At 37.6% G+C, this 19,237-nt stretch overlaps 1 protein-coding gene and 2 long non-coding RNA genes across 3 annotated transcripts in view; 1 reads left to right on the top strand and 2 right to left on the bottom strand.

Moving 5' to 3' along the window:
* Window positions 1-19,237, top strand: part of LOC122666239 (guanine nucleotide exchange factor subunit RIC1-like) — a 35,295-nt gene that overhangs the window by 14,198 nt on the left and 1,860 nt on the right. Inside the window, exons 14-21 of the mRNA XM_043862397.1 lie at window positions 9,698-9,880; window positions 11,762-11,819; window positions 13,389-13,448; window positions 13,567-13,608; window positions 13,699-13,829; window positions 15,578-15,713; window positions 15,797-15,874; window positions 17,418-17,534. Coding sequence (XP_043718332.1) covers window positions 9,698-9,880; window positions 11,762-11,819; window positions 13,389-13,448; window positions 13,567-13,608; window positions 13,699-13,829; window positions 15,578-15,713; window positions 15,797-15,874; window positions 17,418-17,534 — 805 coding nt within the window. The remainder of the gene's footprint in view (window positions 1-9,697; window positions 9,881-11,761; window positions 11,820-13,388; window positions 13,449-13,566; window positions 13,609-13,698; window positions 13,830-15,577; window positions 15,714-15,796; window positions 15,875-17,417; window positions 17,535-19,237) is intronic.
* Window positions 139-18,206, bottom strand: LOC122666244. The gene is made up of 2 exons (XR_006333517.1): window positions 18,174-18,206; window positions 139-337 (listed from the first exon to the last, which is right to left on the bottom strand). It is a non-coding gene; the product is annotated as an uncharacterized LOC122666244 (long non-coding RNA).
* LOC122666243 lies at window positions 3,557-16,465 on the bottom strand. The gene is made up of 3 exons (XR_006333516.1): window positions 16,455-16,465; window positions 11,858-11,860; window positions 3,557-3,702 (listed from the first exon to the last, which is right to left on the bottom strand). It is a non-coding gene; the product is annotated as an uncharacterized LOC122666243 (long non-coding RNA).

The following is a 19,237-nucleotide window of genomic DNA, read 5'->3' as shown; positions in this document are numbered from 1 at the left end:
GATTTTCATCTAAGCAAAGGTGGCTTTGATGCAGATAAAATACAGTTGGGCTTATTTTAATGGAAATAAGCTTTGGGTTGGGTTATGTATGTGTTGCGCTTTTGATCCATTGTGTTTCCATTGTAATCGCCACTTTAATGGGCCTATAATAGGGGTAAAAGCTAGACCTAAGAAAGTAGTTAAGTGTCTTTATTTCTTTATTTTAATTGTTATTAAGTGTTTTAGTTAGGCTGGATTAGGATTCTGTAAGTCCAATCCTGTTTTGAGTCAATTTCCTTTATTATTTTAGTTTCCTAATCAGTTTATGTTACCTTATTAGTTAAGGATTGGTTTAGGCCTTTCGTTTTTTAGTGTTTGAGTATGTTTTTAAGTCTTCCATTTAAGTTTGTTAGGGGGTCCAGCCTTGTGCACAGATTTGATTAATGAGATTTTGGCTTTAGCCTTTTCTTTATTCTGTGTGATTCGGACTTGCTGTGAGATGCAATGTTGTGTTGGTGGGAAGCCAATGGTGGCCGGTGGGATTCCAGTTGAGGCTAGGTGGGATGCTTAGTCATATCTTCTTCATTGTTCCTTTTCCAACAATATTCAAGTAAGATGAATTTACAACTCCCAATCTAACCATCACATCTGCTTTATATTTTGATATCTTGTTTACTAATCTAAAAACTATTGTTGATCAGAATCTTATCTCTATAAAACAAACAACAACTCAGCGTTATGCCAACTAAATGGGGTCGGCCACATGAATCCTTGCCCTCCTAGAATCTTATCTCTATCAGTTCATTATTTGCTAAGATATCTGAGTTCCTAGTTTTTAGGATCTGAAGTTACTATTCTGTGACAGTGTGGGTAAGCTTGCATTTGGTGCGACCATATACATTTCTTTATGGAGTGTAACCTCAGAAGATGGACCCCCAATTCTAGGACCTTGCAGCAGATTTTGGCCTCTATTGCTTTTGACATTGGATGCAAGCTATCTTCAGCCCCTTCGTGTTGCATTGATTCCCCTCGAAATAAGCTAATTGCAGAATCATGGGGTCTCCCCATTTCATTGTACTCCCCTCCAGCCCCCCGCCCCCTAGTTGAGGGTTGGGCTTTCTTTGTTTTGTGTTTTTGTTTTCCCCCTAATCTTGGGCCCCCCCTGTTTTTCTCCTTTGGTAATGAATTATTTATTCATAAAAACAAAAGTTACTGATTCTGTAACAGTGCTAGTTCTTGAGATCCAACCATTGGATCGAGCCCATCTTTTGCAAAGTTGTTCCTTGGTATTTTATCAACTTCATATCAGAATTTCAGATTCATTTGAGTTGTTGATCTACTGCTGTTAATTGTTCTTGAATTCTAGTTATTTGTCATATCACTGTGATCCTGGTTAATCCAAGTTTCTGAAACCTAATCTTTTAGGCTTCTAGAAACCCATCAGGCTTCCAAGTTATAATTTGAAGTTCTTAATAGTTTCTTTTATTGAATGGCATCCTGCAAATACATCTGGCTTTATGCCAGCCAGAACCAATATTAGAAGAGCAAATGCAATAAATGAGACGAGCTAGAATATCACTGATGTTTTTGTATTGAAGGAACTTAGAGTTGTAGTCCCAATGGCCAGTGGGGAAAACTAGGCTCAATAGTCACAGATGCATGGGAATTGGGATCAATATTTTAGAAGCTACTAGCTGACTATTGCGACTGGACCTACGCCTGAAGGGCCCAAATTTGGTGAGCTACCCTCAGTTGACCAGAAAGATTGATTTCAGTGCAAGATGGACCAGGTCTGTTTATTGCAGTGTGTTACAGTTTCAGTCAAAAACCCTTTGGTCATACACCTCTCAATAGTCAATACCTATCTTACTATCCATGACCATAGTTGTCATGGCGTCATAGCGTTGGAGAAGTGGGAATATCGACCACCGATATGGATGATGTAAGAATATCGATCGATATGGCCTCCATGTCGTCGCCATGGTGCCGCCATGGAGGCCATACCTCGACATATGGCCATATTGGGCGACATGGTTGTTTCAAATTATAAAACTTAATTTTTTAACAATAATTTTTTTTAACCATTTTTTATTTTAATGCTTTTTCCTTAACAGAAAAAAAAATTAAAAAAACATCAAACAGAAAACACTAATACACTATTGACTAATGCACAATTGACTAATACACAATCACATATTCACATCAGCAAATTTTTTTTTTATTTAGATGGGTTGTTTATTAGCTTTATTCACTTAATATAAATTATGTTCTTGTAATTGTTTTTTTGTTTTGTTACTTTTGTAGTCACTTTCATATGAATCATATCTCAACTCTCATGATTTTTCAACTTTATTATCAGGAAGACTATTGCTATCAATTATTTGATAATCCATGATTTCATATACACTAATGGATATTACACTTTCATGAATTAAACCGTAGTAGATTAGTAGTACACTTTCATGTTAATTTTTGATGTTATAGGGTATAGCATACTAAATAACATTAAAAATAGAGAAAATAAAAATAAAACATGGTCGATATGATATCCATGATTTACACTTTCATGAATTTGATATTCCATGATTTCATATACACTAATGGATATTACACTTTCATGAATTAAACCATAGTAGATTAGTAGTACACTTTCATGTTAATTTTTGATGTTATAGGATATAGCATACTAAATGACATTAAAAATAGAGAAAATAAAAAATAAAACATGGTTGATATGATCGCCATGGCAATGCCATGGCGGGCGACATGTCGATATATTGACATGACACTCCTCCACCGACTTGGATCGCCGTGACGACCTGACAACTATGTCCATGACTGCTGAGAAAGTGAATGCGGGAAGATTTATGAAGAAAAGCTCTTAAACTACAAGAAATTGGAGTGATCTGATGCTACCCCCTTTGGTGGATTAAAGTTGTAGTAAGAAGAAAAAGAGGTCTACTGAGGATTCACATAGTCTTTATACTGGAAAGGTAAATTTCAGTGGCTTGCGGCATCACGGTGTAAAGCACAGGTATCTATCCTGATAGATAGATAGATAGAGTATTCTTTTTAGCAAAAGGGCTAGGATAGAGAGATAGATAGAGTATTAGCAAAAGGGCTAGGGGTAAAACAGTAAAATAACTAAGCAAGAGGGCTAGGATAGATAGATAGATAGAGTATTCTTTTTAGCAAAAGGGCTAGGGGTAAAGCAGTAAAATAACCAATGGAATTAGGGTTTGAAAGTGAAGATAGGTTGCTGATTTTCAGATATAAAATTAACCTATAATCAATAAGTAAATAGGTTTAGGTTGCTGATTTTCAGATATAAAATTAACCTATAATCAACAAGTAAATAGGTTCATGAAATCAGTATCAGATTCAGATGTAAAACAGGGTTTAATAAGGCAAAGGGCAAAATAGAGATTTCACTCCAGCTGCTAATTGGCTGGTCAGAATTGAGTGAAATTTAAATCGAGTTCTTAAAAGTCAAACCAAATTTCAGCCAAATCCAACGGCTGGTTTGATTTCAAAAAATGTGCTACGTATGATCTTCTAGAAAGTAGGGTTCTAGTTGCAGGAAAATAGAAGAATACTTACTTGTTAATGGGTGAAGAAAATAATAGAATAATAAGAACAACAGAAAATAACACCCAGGCTTCACACCGCAAGGTGGTTCGATTGGATCAAACGCCAACCTACCTTGATCGCACACAAGGGGTTCTTCAATGGAGATGATAGCAGTAACAACAATAACTTTGTTTATCAAATTTGTGTACAATGCTGGCCTCCCTTTCAAACTTATATAGAAGATTCAAACACTCAAAGGGAAAGGCGTAACCCAATCCTTAACTAATAAGGTTGCCTAAATTGACTAGGAAAGTGAAATAATAAAGGAAACCAACTCAAAACAAGACTGGACTTATAGAATCCTAATCCAACCCAACTAAAACATTTAATAACAATTACTTGCGCAACTTAAATTGAACCATATAGAACTGGTTCAGTTGAACTAACCCAAAACAACTTAAAAATAAACTAAGAGCCCGTTTGGTAACGCTTCTGTTTCAGAACATGTGTTTTTTACCTTTATCATTTTTTTCTGTTTTTGTGCTAGAAACATGTTTCTGGGCTCTAAAATGGTGTTTGGTAAACTTATTCCAGAAACGTTTTTAGAACAAAAAAACAACACAACTCCGTTTGGTAAAACCTGTTCTGAAACACCTTTTACCAAATTAATGAATTATTACAAAAATACCACTAAACTTACTTAAAAGTAAGATGAAAACACCCACCATGATTATGTATGACTATGCAAAAAGGATCTTGGTGGATTCGAACCACCATTCCCTTAGAACATATTTGAGACATGCGCATGTTCCAAATGCTCTACCAATTTGAGCTAAAGACCCAACAAGTAGAGTTTGAAGTTTACAAGTAACCCAAACCTAAACCAAATCTAATGAAACAGATTCAAATGAAATCCAAACCTCATTGAACTACAAACATAACATCAATGGGGTGCTAATGAAAAAGAAATCATTTACAGATAGGTCACTACAATGTGGTGTCAATTTCAAGAACAACATAAGCACACATATCCACAAACACCTGGACAGGAAATATACACAAATACAAACACCATCATCATTTACCTCTTCTTTTTCGTTTTTTTTCTTTTCTTTTTCTTTAGTCTTCTCTTTTACTTGGTAATGGCTGGGGCCACAAAGCACCCCAACCACCACCGAATCACAACACACATGGAGAGGAAAGAGGGAAGCTGACCTCCAGCCCTGCTGCAACAGGGCAGCAGCTCCCACTCTCCATCTCTGCCTGCAAATCTTCTTCTATTTTGTCTCCTTCAACTTCTTCTTCCCATTCTACCCTTCTTCTTTCATTTTCTTCTTTACTTTTTCTCTTCACTTTGATAGCTATGGCTGAGGCCACATGAACCTCAACCAAGCACACTCGTAGCCACATGGCCAGCAGCCAGTAACAACATTAGATAGAAATGCACTTTGTATTGAAATTGGGATGAATGTACTGTAATCTAAGAATCTCAAGTTTATTAGTGAACTGTACTTATTTGCTGTTCAAGTACCAGAAATTACAAGGCATTACGGTTGCCTAGAAGATGTAACTAGTTTGTCTAAACTTGCAACATTTTCTTTGATTTTTCATCATACTCTTCCTTGGCATTTGTTGGAACAGAACAAAGTATCATTTGTGATAAATTGGAGCTCACCCCCTATTTTTCATACTATGGTCGACCTCATCTCTTTTAACAGCAGTAACAAGTATCCAGATTTTGCAGGAACCAGTACGCATATAGTATGGGTACTCTCTCTCTCTCACCCTTTGACACTGAAACATTGCCACACAATTTCGGTATAGTTACTCAAACAGAGCCAAATAGCCATAGATATAAGACATGTTAGCCTCAATGGATTAGGTGGAAGAAGAAAAGTGACAGTAATAATACTGGTCTAATTGGCAAAGTTGAGAAAGTTAAAATCTAGATAGAGAAGCTTAAATCTTAGAATATTTGAGCCTATGCTTAGATTCAAGTCGATACATGACCAACCCTATTAAAGATTGTTCGATCAATGCGTACTGTATGTATAATTTTGAAAACTAGCTATGGCTTTGCCTCTTTGGCTGCTTCTTGTGAACATTTTTTGTTTCTCCTACCAATAAATTGTTACCCATTAAAAACAAGGAAGAAGCATCTCATCAAACAAATTCCCCCCCAGGATATCAGGGTACAGTTTATGATGAAAAGGTAATCATGAATAAAATTTACCTGATAGCCATTCCATTCAGGATTTGGATGCATCCCCTGAGGTGGAAGCATCATTGATGCATAAAAATTGGCAGCATCTAGGTAAGGAACCATCTCATTCAGCGGGGAAGACCAACATGTTGAAGCCGGTTGCCATGCACCAAATGGATGCAATGACTAATGAGACAGAATTAGAACGAATATCACCTCATCCGACAACAACCACCATAACTCATCTCACACAGTCATAGAAACCCATTAGCCTAGCATTTCTCCTTAATTTTATTCCATTTTAAGCTGTTTAGAAGTATTAATTTTACTCATATCTTCAGATTTTGTCACTATTTGCATCTCAGATATCACACACAAGTGAATACAATCCACTGGATCTGTTCTCTGGAATAAACCACACCACAAAGGCACTATTTACATAGATCCCATGTATAAACCAAGAAAGAAACCTAATTTCATTGACAACCACAGATATACCAGCATAAACCAGCAACGAAGTTTTACAAATCAAGGAGATGGTACGAAAACGAAAAAATAATTTATTCCAAATGGATCACAGAGAGGGCTTTTACCTGTGGAGCTTGGATCGGTGTGTGAGAGGTCAGAAATTGTGAACTCGAGCTTCGATCGTTGGGGAAGAGCCTCTCAAAGTCTTGGATTTTTTGGGTTTTCTGCAAAAATCAGAGTACAATCTTTAAACTCAACAACAAAATAATTGAAGAAGAAGAAGAAGCTGAGCAAAGGAAGAAGGAGAAGATCACAGACGAAGAAGAAGATCACAGACGAAGAAGAAGAAGCTGAGCAGAGGAAGAAGGAGAAGAAGATCACAGACGAAGTAGAAGAAGCTGATAAGCAAAGGTTTACCTAAGTAAAATGGAGATTCGTTCTACCCACTACTCCACTAGATGCTTTCAATTTGGTTTCGGTCGAGAAGAGTGGCATGCAGCAAAAGCAAGGGTTTCGTTGGAGAAGACCAGAGTTAGGTTTCGTTGCTTGTTGGAGAAGACGATGTCGCAAGCAAGAGTGGTTGCTGGAGCTTAGGGGTCTTCAAGTTATCGGGCACACATTTGCAATTTTTCCTTCTTTTGTTTCATTTGAAGCGTTTCAAAACTGTAGAAACAAGGTAAACCTTGTTTCGTAAATAGGTGTTTTAGTTGTTTTTTTTACCCGGTTTGTTTCACTGGCACATAAAAACAGACCGGTGGATCCAAACGGTAGATTCCGTTTTTCTGTGCCAGTAGCACAGAAAAACGCCAAAAAAAAGAAACAGAAGTGTTACCAAACTGGCTCTAAGTATAAGAAACTAGGTCCTAATAAAAGCAATCCTGTATGCAGCCTTAATACCCATAGTTTAGGCCCATTAAAGTGGTCTATTACATTGAAAACCCTAACCCAACCCAAGGCTTATTTCCATTAAAATAAGCCTATTTAGGTGATTTAACTGCATCATTTTCCCCCTCCGATCCCCAGGTTCATTGTAGTTCTGTTCCCTCAGTAACCCTGTAGTATTGTACTCCCCTTTGTAGCTCTGTAGTTCTGTATGTAATCTAGAATATGTACTTCCATATCTACTGCACACCCCCCCCCCCCCAAAAAAAAAAAAGAAAAAAAAAAAAGAAAAGAAAAGAATGCTGTTTGTCCAGCCTCTTTTGATGCCTAATTTGATGAAAATAGATATAATCTATCACAGACAGATGGTTTTCAAGTATTTGGCTATAACTTTCCAGAAATCATTAGCTTCACAAGATATTGGTTTTGTCAGATCAGCAGCTCTAAACCTTCCTAATGATATCAAGATCAAGTTTAACCCTAAATAAAGTGCTGGGAGACATCACTCTCTTAATTGAGTCAAGAGACCCCATATGACTAAGAAACCTAAAAGAACCTTGTTAGTCCATTGGAGTGTGTGGAATGTTGTTGTCATTGTTGGCAACGTATTTGGTCATAGTGGTGTTGTGGCAGTAGCTATTGGTGGTTTGGAAGAGCTGAAATGGTCAAACAGTCACTTACATAGCTATAAGGGTATTTTGGTTATTTGGCAGGGTTATAAGGGTACCCGCACTTGAAGAACACCATTTAACAGCATATTAAGTCCTTATATAGTGTTTGGCAAAGGGGCGAAGCAGCAGGTGAAGGTTTCATACTGTTAAAGTTGTGATTTCACAGGTTCATGCAATGGCAGTGACTTTAAGGTCATTTTTGGAAGGCTTAATGGAAATTCTGGGTGAAGTGGTCTTCATGAGAAATGAATTTCGTCGAGTCGCGGTTCCAACGCAACTGGTCTTGCATCATTTGAGTGTTGGACGAGAAAGTTACAGATATTTTCATGTCAATGCGCAAAAACGGAGCAAATCTGGAATAGGCAAAAGTTTATATACTTAGCCAAAATTTTTGTCTTATTTTTAAGTGTTATACTATAGACAGACGTTCTCCATTGATTTGTTAAGACTCTAGAATCTCCTCGAGCGTCGGATCGGTATCTTGCATCAGATTTGGTTCATTAAAAGAAAAAGAAAGAAAAAGGAAAAAAAGGAGGAAATAAAGGAAATAACTAATGTGTAGTGAAGTGTGATGTTGGCATGACATCACCCCCCATTTCTTATGAAGGAAGAGAGTGAAAATCTCTGACGCGTTTTTCCTTTTGTGCACGGTTTGTCACGAAGAATCTCGTTATTTACAGATTTGCCACTGGTTACCAATTTTTGGAGCATTCAACTTTGGAAGGCCGTATCTTGGCCATCCGATGTCCAAATGGGATGAAGTTTTTTTTGAAATTGGGTATTTTTTCGAGAGGAAGCCATTGGAAGGAGTTGCAGCATCGTTTGAACACAGAAAGTCAACGATATTACTGTTTTATGTCGATGACTCCATATTGAAGATGGTTTGAGCAGTGGAGCGTACATAGACACGATTTCTATGCGTCAGAGGCTTCATGATTGTTGGATTACTCTACAAGAGGTAATCCTCGATTGTAAATCCCCATTGTGAGTTTCTAGGTTGCATGTTTAGTTGAAAGAAAACCTAGTTTGATTGTAAGCCAATGTCGGCCATTGTATTGGGGGATTTGGTTATGTTATTTGCAATTAATTATTGTAACTTTTTCAAGTGGGGGCTTGTACAAAGATTGGGGTAGTTGCCCTCATTTGTGTTGTTGCACAAACCGAAGCAGGGATTGTAGTTCTTGGGCTGCTGTTGCAGTCATAATTTGAGTAGCGTATTGAGCAATATACGAAATCCTGGGTAGGGTATTGCTCCGTGGAAGTAGGCAGTTTGGCCGAACCACGTAAATTTAGTGTCTTGTCTACTTCACTTTCATTGCATATATTGGAGTGTGTTTGATCTACAGAGTGGGGTGCACTGTCTGGTAGACCTAACCACACAGTGGTTGCGAGGTGGACGTGCATGTGTGTTGTGGGATTGGTAATTACGGGATTACCCCGGTCAATGCGGTTTGCTTGAAGTCTTTTCCATCGACGTCAACATAGGGTTGGAATTTAGGGATTATTTTTTAAGAACACTGATTCACCCCCCCTCTCAGTGTCAACCTGGGATCAACAAACCTGCACCAAACAACTTTAAAAAAGATTCCAAACATGAAATTGAAGACTAGAATAAACCACACTACCAAATAAATCAAAATAGGAAACTTTAAGATACCCTTTCTTTTTTCCTTTCTTGAACTGGAATTTCTCACACTATAAAGTACATGTGTGTGGGTTTGTGTTGTTGTGACAGTTCTTTCTTCCAACGAGGTGTGGGAGGAGCGTGGATATTTTGTCCATTACATGTCTATATGGCAAGAAATTGTGCTTGTTTTTGTGCCTTTCATGCTTTTCCCCCTGTTTGTTGAGCACTATCTGTAACATATATGATACCTACTTTCCCCCTTGATGAATAACTTATATGATAACTACTTCCTTACAGGAAAAATGCAAACAAGAACCAGAACTCAGTTCCTAAAAATGCTACAAGTGTCTCTCTTTTGGAGAAGACCTGTGATTTGATCAGAAATTTTCCTGAATATCTTGATGTTGTTGTAAGTGTGGCTAGAAAAACTGATGGGCGACATTGGGCAGATTTGTTTGCTACTGCTGGAAGATCAACGGAGTATGTTTCACTTCTTATTTGCTTTTTATTGTTCATCTTATAGTGGCATAATAAGGAACTTTCTTGAACCATTTGTCTTTTCTTTCCATGCAAAGCAACATATTATTTGTTCTTTTATTAATCTGAATCCTTAATTCTTTTAGCTTTCACCATGCGCAACCCCATTAGGTTTTCACCAATGCCCCTTCCAAAAAAAAAAGGGGGGGGTTTATCCAAAAACAAACCCTATTATGAAAATTTCAACACTAACCTGACCTGTGAGTGTGACACCAAACATAAGGGACTTGCTGATTTCCTAGGTAACGAGTGGCAAGGCAGGGTAGAGTGGGTCCCAGGATATTTTACATACTCAACTTGCATGACCTATCAGGGTCACACCAAAGCCTAAAGGAGGAGTCAGGTTAAACTGTTCAGGGATTGGGTTTGACCTAGTCTTATATGTATGTATATTTTATTGAACATTTCAACAACTGGTTAGCAAAAAACTGAAGTTCAAGCACCAAAGATTTTCTTGTGTCAAAAGTTACATTTTTCAGAGGTTTTTCCTGGAGTCCTGAATGTGTAAAAAGAAAAGATCATACTTATTGGAGCACAGCATATGACCCAGTATTAAAAATTTTTAAAAAAAAAAGAGAAAAATATTGAAGATTTTTTAAAGCTTAAAATATTGAAGTTATTGCAATGAATGTCAACTGTTGATTAAGTCATACTACAAATTATCTTTAGAATTTGCAGTACTAGAATCTTTGATTGGGATATTAGTCTATTGATACCCGAAATCCATATTTTTTTTTAGTAAACAATCCATGTAGATTTGATCTAAATGCATTTTATATCAAAAGGTTCATACACGGCCGTGCATGGTGCACGGATGCACACGATGCCTTTGGATGGGAATAAGGAGGGGTCAAAATGACCAAACCCCCTCTCTCTATTTTACCAATTGTCTTGTGCCACCTTCATACGACCGTGCACGGAAACCTCCCCCTATAATTTAAATAAGGTTGGATTATATTAAGGGAAGAGAAAAACAACACAAGGATATGAATAGTGAGGTCTAAAGGGCATATAATCAACAAAGCCTTAGCCTAGTACACAATGCTTAATAAAGTTGGTACCCCATACAAGTTGCTTGGTCTATTCACTTGCAAAACATAGTATCAAATGGAATGATCAGAGTTGTTGCAAGGAGAGTTCTCTTCTCAGAGAGCATTTGTAGATGTTGAGCTTGATTGTACACTTTAACTTTTGGTTGCCCCCTGAGAGAGTAGGGGGGTTGGGGGGGGATGGACATAATTAGTTCAGGAATGGAGATAATACGGGAACGGATACGTATGACAATTAAACGGAGTATACGGGTTTAATACTTTTCAAAAATCCGGAGCAATAAAGTACGTATGGCAATGATACGGTATGTGTTTAATATGGTTGTTCTGTAAAAATCCTGGAGCAAAAATACGAGTTTAATCTGGTATTAAGAATGAACTAAAACTGATTGTTTGCAACTAAATTCTAATCTCTCATACTCTTATGAACACTTAAATCCAATAGCATGTAGACAATCATTTAACAAATCATAATATCAATTAGCATTATCTCATCAAACATAGAAAGTAACAGATGAGAGCCTTTTAAGGTTGGCAATCAACCAGTGCTGGTCATTAGTAGCTCATGAGAGCCTAACATTTTACAGGGATCGAACACCCAACCTCTTGGCTCTGATACCATGTTACAGTCACTTATCCCAAAAGCTCGAGCTGTTAAGTAGGGGCCACAATAATGTATATCTACACATATTAACAGGGAGCATGAGCTTTATTTATGGGATGAAGAATTCAAAGGTGCTTTTATGTTCTAATATCTTATGTTTCCACTTTGAAGGTTGTTTGAGGAATGCTTCCAGCGGAGATGGTACCGCACTGGAGCTTGCTATATACTAGTAAGATTCTTTTGTACCCATCCTATATGCCCTTTCACTCTCTCTCTCTCTCTCTCTCTCATGCATGACAGGCTTGCTTCAATTTGGATTGGGTTGTTTGTGTCAGATTTTGGTTTAACCCATGACCTTGGCCCAAGAGATCATTCAGTTCTGGTTTTTCTAAATACCAGAAACCATGGGTCTAGTTTTAGGAGTTTGCTTTCTTTATTTTACTTAGTATCTATATTGGATTAGGAACTCCAGTTACAGCCATTGGCTGGAGGAGATTAAGGAGGATTAGTTATGAGGTTTTCTTATCAAGTAAGGGTTGTTAATAGGCGTTTAATTCATGAAGACGTTTAGTGTCTTAACTTAATCTTTTTCAGTTTTTTTTTTTTTTAATAAATACCTTGCAATGGCTAAGAGCCCTCCACGGTTTTGATTAATCGAATGATTTAGTTTGTTTGGATTGAAAGAGGTTGCTACCTCTCCTCTCTTCCCCACATTTTTTTTTCCATCTCTCCCCTCTCTCTCTCCTTTCTCACTCTCCCTTCTCTCTCCTTTCTCACTCTCCCTTGATTCTGAAATTCTGTTCTTCTCTTCCTCAGTCTATTTCTCTTTCCCACCACCATCAGATCTATCTACTTGATCTGCGTCAGTTTAGTATCAGAGCCAAAATCATTTATTTTTGATGTTGATCGATTATGATTTTCTTGAATCTCAAATTCTTGCTCTTCAGCTTCACATGGAGAGAAGTACGAAGAGATTTGAAAATAGATTATTGAATCTCTGATTGAGTTTTCGAGAGTTTGCTGATAATACTAAATGTCTTTGCGATAATGTATTGAGCATGATGGAAGCTTAAAAAATGAATCAGAAATGGAAGAAGATCCAATGGCAGAAAAACCCAAGGAGCATCAAGAGATTATTCCAATTGAATAAACACAATTTGAAGAGATCAAGACAATTGATATATTCTTTCTCCACAAATCTTGGATGTAAGAAAGCCGATCATTGATTTTGATCTTAAGATGTGTTGGATCATTGTACTATCAAAGCCAATGATCATGGATCTTCATGTTGCTCACAACCTCACACTTACAGTGAGCCACAGACTTAGGTTTGTGTTATAACTTCTTAACATAAATCTAGTTTGAAGTTTGAACTGTTCTCGAGTTCATCTATTTTATACCAAATGAGAGACATATCTACATCTGATCTTTAAAGTAAGTTTAAAGGGCAGGTTGATGTGCAACTGAGGAAACATTTTACATGCTATCAAATTAATTGATCATGATACCTGATAGGGTATTTAGTTGTTTCAGGAATCTTCTAGCTTGATTAGATATATTGGCTCTCACTCAAGAACCTTGCTTCCAATTGTAATACATTTCCGATCTATGTAGGCCACAACATCTTCCTGTGTTATTTCCATGGTGTCTAAATTTCATTTTTCAAAGAACATCATATGTTGATGTCTATGCAATTGAGTATTGGGAATTCTCTAGGCCATGTATAAGAGTTCAATGATCTCTTTTTGGAAGGGAGTTGTGGATATTTGTCATCCTCATATCATGATGAATTCAACAGGTGATCGCCAAACTTGAAGGACCTGCTGTGAGTCAATACTGTGCTTTGCGTTTATTGCAGGTAGGCATGTTATAGAATGTTTTATGCCATTATATTTGCTATACGTTTTATTTGATTTGTTAATTCATTTCTTGAATAATTGCATGTTCTAATCATTTACATGCTCAACTCTGTGAAGGCAACACTTGATGAATCTTTATATGAACTTGCTGGGGAGCTGGTATGACTTAGTTTATATGTGCCTTTTCATTTAACTAAATGACGCACTTCAAGAATCCACTAAGGACCACAATTTTTGTTTGGTCTTTAGGTGAGGTTTTTGTTGAGATCTGGAAGGGAATATGAACATGCAACTTCTGATTCTGACAAACTGTCTCCCAGATTTTTGGGTTATTTCCTTTTCCGCCCCAGTTACAAGAAGCAATCCTTGGACTCAAGAAGGTAAGATGCTTTGTTCCACTGAAAGGATTTTGTGCTTGATGGTTGTGGTATTTGTGTCCTCCCTTGTGTTTATGTTCTCCCTCTTCACCCCTGTTGACACTTTTAAGAAGAGAGGGAAAAAGCTTCAGTCGTAGCCATGCAAGTGTGTTTGGGATTTTGTCTTTCATATACCTGGTCCATGGATAGTGATGCAGTGGCTCTAAAGTGGTTGGACCAATACCACCTGGCTTTGGAAACCCAAACCCAAACAGCATGAGCCAACTTGGGATTTTGGTCTACTAAGGGCTGGTAGTGACTTATTTATTTGTTTTGGGGTTAATCTTGTAATTTTCATTGCAGTATTTATTTAATTTTTTTTTTTTGGGATTAGATTATGTAGGATATTAGAATATAGGAGATAGAGTTCGAGTGCAAGTTAGTTTTAATTTTACAGTCAATTGGAGTCTTTTTTTTGTTTCTCTTTATATGTTGGGATGTACTCATCGACTACACTGAGTTGAATACAATATTGAGTTTGAGTTTGAACCTCATGGGTGTGGGTGTTGCATGGTTGAAAGCATGCGGGCTGTTGGTTATCTCTTCTCTCTTCCTCCTTTCCCTCCGGTAAGTCTTCTAACCTCTCATTTCTCTTCTTCCCATTCTCCACTATAATTCTACTCCTTCATACGTGTGATCCTTCCGTACTCCTTTATTCTGTTCTTCGTTTCTTGTACTGTTTCTATTTCTCTTACCAGTATTTTTTTCTTTTATTGCTGAAACTTCGTAGATATATTTTCTGGTTTACCTCTGCTTGGCAGTACTACTTAGCTGAGAAGGACCTACTGAACCATCATCTCACACCAGGTTAGTTGTCCTGAGATTTCAGGCGCTGGCTTACCACCTTAAGGTGGCTCAAACCGTAGGGCTCGCTCTTTAAATTCCTCTCTGTTGTGACTTGTGAGGAATCAAACTGCAGCCAGAGTAGAGCCTGTACCTGCCTCCAGATCTTGAATCAGGTTGATTTTATTCACTTGTTGCTTGTTCTATCAAATTGCCACCTGTTGAAATTGGGAGGCTGAACAGTGAGGATCCTAACCCCTGAATTTCAGGTTGATTGGATTCCTTTGAGGTGAGATTTCTCACCTTGAATCAAGTTGGGTTTCCGCTGGCTACCGGTTGTTGTGAGGTTGAGGACTACCTCATGCGTGGGTTATTTGCTTTAAACCCTTAATTCTGTTTTCCTAAGTTACCTTTCCCCTTCTTTTTTATCCTCTCTTATCCCTTATTCTGGTAAATAAATCGTTGTCTGTACTCATTAAATTGTAATCCCCTTATATCCTTTTGTTCCTTTTATCCGATAACGTTCAAGATTCCATTTATTTACCAGATTGCAACTACTCATTCACAAACCTAAATTTTATTTATGTTTTGCTACAAATCCTTTGATTTGAGCTTTCTACTCCTCGTGTGGGCCCATAGAGAACCCAAACAAGGTTTGCGAACCCCGGGATCACATCAGATAGACTTGTAATTGTCCTCAGGCATCAAGTGGTGATCACAATGCACAGTAGGAAAGCATGACATGGGATCAAAATTGGTGGTTGTGAAGTAGCTATTTACTGTACATTCTTTGTTAATTATGTTACAAAGTTATTTGTAACTTAACTTTGCATTGTTTTTGTCAGACCCTTTTGACTTTGATGTTAAATAATAAGTTCTTATAAGGTATTGTTTTTAATGGTATTACCTTTTCTTTTAAATTTGAGCAGCCCCTCGTTCAAAGAGCAGAGTGCACATGTTACCTCTGTTAAAAACATCTTAGAAAACCATGCAAGCTACCTCATGTCAGGAAAAGAACTTTCCAAGCTTGTTGCATTTGTAAAAGGCACGCAGTTTGATCTAGTGGTGAGAGTATATCCCACCTTTTTCTTTTCAGGGCAACTGTTAATCATTTAGGATTGGAGTTGATTGTTTCTGGTTTATTGCAGGAATATCTTCAGCGGGAGCGTTATGGATCTGCTCGCTTAGAGAGTTTTGCTTCAGGTCTTGAGCTAATTGGGCAAAAGGTATCAAGTTTATGCTACTTAACAATAGAAATGGAATGATACTAATCTTATTTCTCTATATGTGCCATAACCTGAGTGTTTCATATGGTATTTGGTTATACTCAATTATTCTTGTTGGATTTATCCACATTTCATTGAGTCAAGTAGTCAACACATACAGCCTCCAGTAGAGTTGAATGATGGAAAAGGAGTTGTAACCAACTCTAGATAGTTGTGGTATAGTTTTCCTGTTGTTTATTGTGTTTCACCCTATCTTATCTTGAACCAGTTGCTTCTTGTATTTTTTACACCAGGCTTGAACTAGGAAATGCATTAGCCTATCAAATTGATTGTGTTTAAAAATTCGCTTGGGGTGGGGTGAATCAGCACCTGAAGAAACCAATATATTTCCCCAAATTGCCAACTTCAACTCATGGTGACCTGAAATATTTTACCAAATTTCCCTCAAAATTTCCATCCTTTGAACTTCAGTTATCATGATGAACTGGTCCATTGTTCTAGCTAATTGCATAGAAACCTTAGAGAACCTCAGGTCATCAAATTCCCACCAAGAGGGACAAAAGAACTACTCATCTCAAACTGAGCAAACACCTTAGAAGCAGTTTGAGCGGGATGCTTATGATCTTTGTGCAACATGTTTGTGCTTCAGTCCCCTTTGTCATGGTAAAAAATTGTAGATCAAGAGGTGACAATGGAAGATCTCCCCCCCCCCCCCCCTTGGATTTGATTGTTTTTTGCAGAGTTACTTTTTAACTTTTTTGCATACACCTGTGTCACACACATGTTAGACGCATCACAGCTTGTGTGATCAGAACATCTTAATATTAGGTCTACAAGGTTTCAAAATTCAATCGCAATCTTCATATGCAGAATTTCATTGGTGGAAGTTTATCGAGGTACATAGAAACATGTAAAAAGTCATGGAATGGTGGAGATCAGAGATGGACTTGAATATAGAACAGGCGAATAGGGCACCTAGAGACCATCATTTTTGTGTTTGCCTTTTTTTTCTCCCTCTAGGTTTTTTTATTTAAGAAGCTTCAATGGACAAAACATAAATTTAACTAAAAAAGTATGGATAAGGAATTTTCTCTTCAAAACCCCTTGTGGTGTACCAAAAGCCCCTTTGCATAGTCCTGGAGAGGAAGATGCATTTTGGGTTGACGTATAGTGCGACTTGTCAGACATATTGGGTTATATGGGATTTCTCCGGATCTCTCCTCCATCTCTTGGGAGTAGGTTAATTTGCTCAAACCATCCAAACAACTTGGAAACTCTCATATGGTATCAGACTATTTTTGTTGGGAGTTCAATCCCAACTTGAACTCTGTTTTGAGTAACACTTGTATGTCGCATCAGTCATGGTTTCACTTGTTAAAAGAAGTTATAAATTTGCATTATATATCAGATGAAGTTATCCATATTTCTGTGTACTCTCTATTTTGTCAAGCAAGGTACATGGTGTCCTGTTTCTTCTCATTGTGGGGTGAGAGGCGCTTGAAAATATTCTTAACTGATTTTTTATTTTGCTTATGTTTTGCAGCTTCAAATGTGCAATTTGCAGAGCCGATTAGATGCAGAATTCCTTTTGGCACATATGTGCTCTGTCAAGTTCAAAGAGTGGATAGTCATCCTGGCTACCCTTTTAAGACGTTCAGAGGTAGTAGAAGTGCCTCTTTAACACAGAACTTGTAATATTTTCCTTGTCAAGCTAACTTCCACCAGCAACTGCAGGCATTGCTTCACCCAATTCTGTCATCAGTTTGGTCTTGCAAGAGAAATAAATGAGAAATTTTATTGTTTAGAAGGAAGGTTGAGCAGTAACTTATAGGACCCATTAGTGGAGCAAAATAGATACCTTTTGAGAATATTCATCTCATAGTTGTCACGGTGTGATGCAGAATGATCACCAAATAGGGCTTATTTCTTTAGAAATAGGCCTAGGGTTGGGTTATATACATGTTGGGCCTTTGTTCCCAAGGGTTTTTTATGTATTAGGCCACTTTAATGAGCCTAAACTAGGGGCATATAGGTTGCATACGGGATTAACCCAATACTTAGTTTATTTTCCTATTTTAAATTGAACCGGTTTAGAATTGGTTGCATCCAATTGGTTCAATTGGTCTAATTTAAGTGAAGTGATCCTATTGGCTAAGAGGTTCTTATATCCTATTAGCTAGTAGGGAATCTTCTTTATTTTAAGTAGTTTAAGTTTTTAAGTCATTAGGACTCTATTTTGAGTCTATTTTAGTTTCCTAATCAGTTTAAGTTATCTAATAGGTTAGGGATTGGGTTAGACCTTTCCTTTTTAGAATAAAAGTCTATTTTTGAGTCTTTTATATAAGGTTGTAAGAGGGCAAAGCCTTGAACACGAATTTGATTAATGAAAAGCTTTTTGTTTGCTGCCATAGTTGCTACCTTGTTCTGTTGAGTGTGCATCCTTGTGGTTCTATCAAGGTGGAAAGGGACTAGTGGAATCCGGTTGACTCCTTACGCCGTGACGGCTGGGAGGATCTTCTTTTTTCGAAGGTGGCTTCATCCTTCAACCATTCAAACTGCTGTTAGAGGATTCGAGAGTGAGTTTGAATTTATTATTTTCTGTTTATCCTTTCTTCCCTTCCCCAATCAATTCCTTTTCTCTTCTGTCCTATTTTCATAAACCCTAGAAGACTCTAAACTCTGATTCAGATCTGCTCCTCCATTGGAATCTGATCAGATTTGGACCATAACTTCCCCTCATCACCGTCTCCACTCGACCCTAGCTGCTGCCCATTCTGTCCATCCAAACCCTAAGATCCCTCTTCTCCATTGACCCTAAAAACCCTAATTTTCTGCTGGGACACATTCAGCCATCAGAAACCTTACATATTGCAACCGAATCTTCCCCCTAGCCACCCTCTAACAGTCGACCTTAACCCCTGCCCCTAAATCCTACTTTGAATCATAATTTTAGTTGTTTACCTTATTTACAAAACCCGAAACCTAACCCTAATTTCTGCAGGAAATTAAAACTTATTCAAATCCAGATATTTTTATACCATAATGACCCTCTAAACCTGCAGATTAAAACCCTATAAACCCCATTCCCAAATTCCCATCCTAAACCCTAATTTTGCCCTAAAACAGCCCCTAATCAGCCCTAAACAGCAGGCTTACCCTAAGCTTGGTTCTACTTGGTTCCTAGTGGGATTAATTCCTATTCTAGGACTACATTACGGTGTCTAGGCGTCCCAACGCATTGGAGGGGGCCCGAACGCAGGGTGACGCCTTGACAACTATGATTCATCCTCATTACTACGAGGAAATATCTTGTACCCAGGTTTACAAGATTGTGTAGAACTGTTGAGGGCCTCTATAACTTTA

Source organism: Telopea speciosissima, chromosome 6, assembly GCF_018873765.1.
Source record: "Telopea speciosissima isolate NSW1024214 ecotype Mountain lineage chromosome 6, Tspe_v1, whole genome shotgun sequence".
NCBI classification, from domain to species: domain Eukaryota; kingdom Viridiplantae; phylum Streptophyta; class Magnoliopsida; order Proteales; family Proteaceae; genus Telopea; species Telopea speciosissima.
Note: the sequence above shows the minus strand (reverse complement) of the source record. Positions and strands in the feature narration are given on the sequence as shown.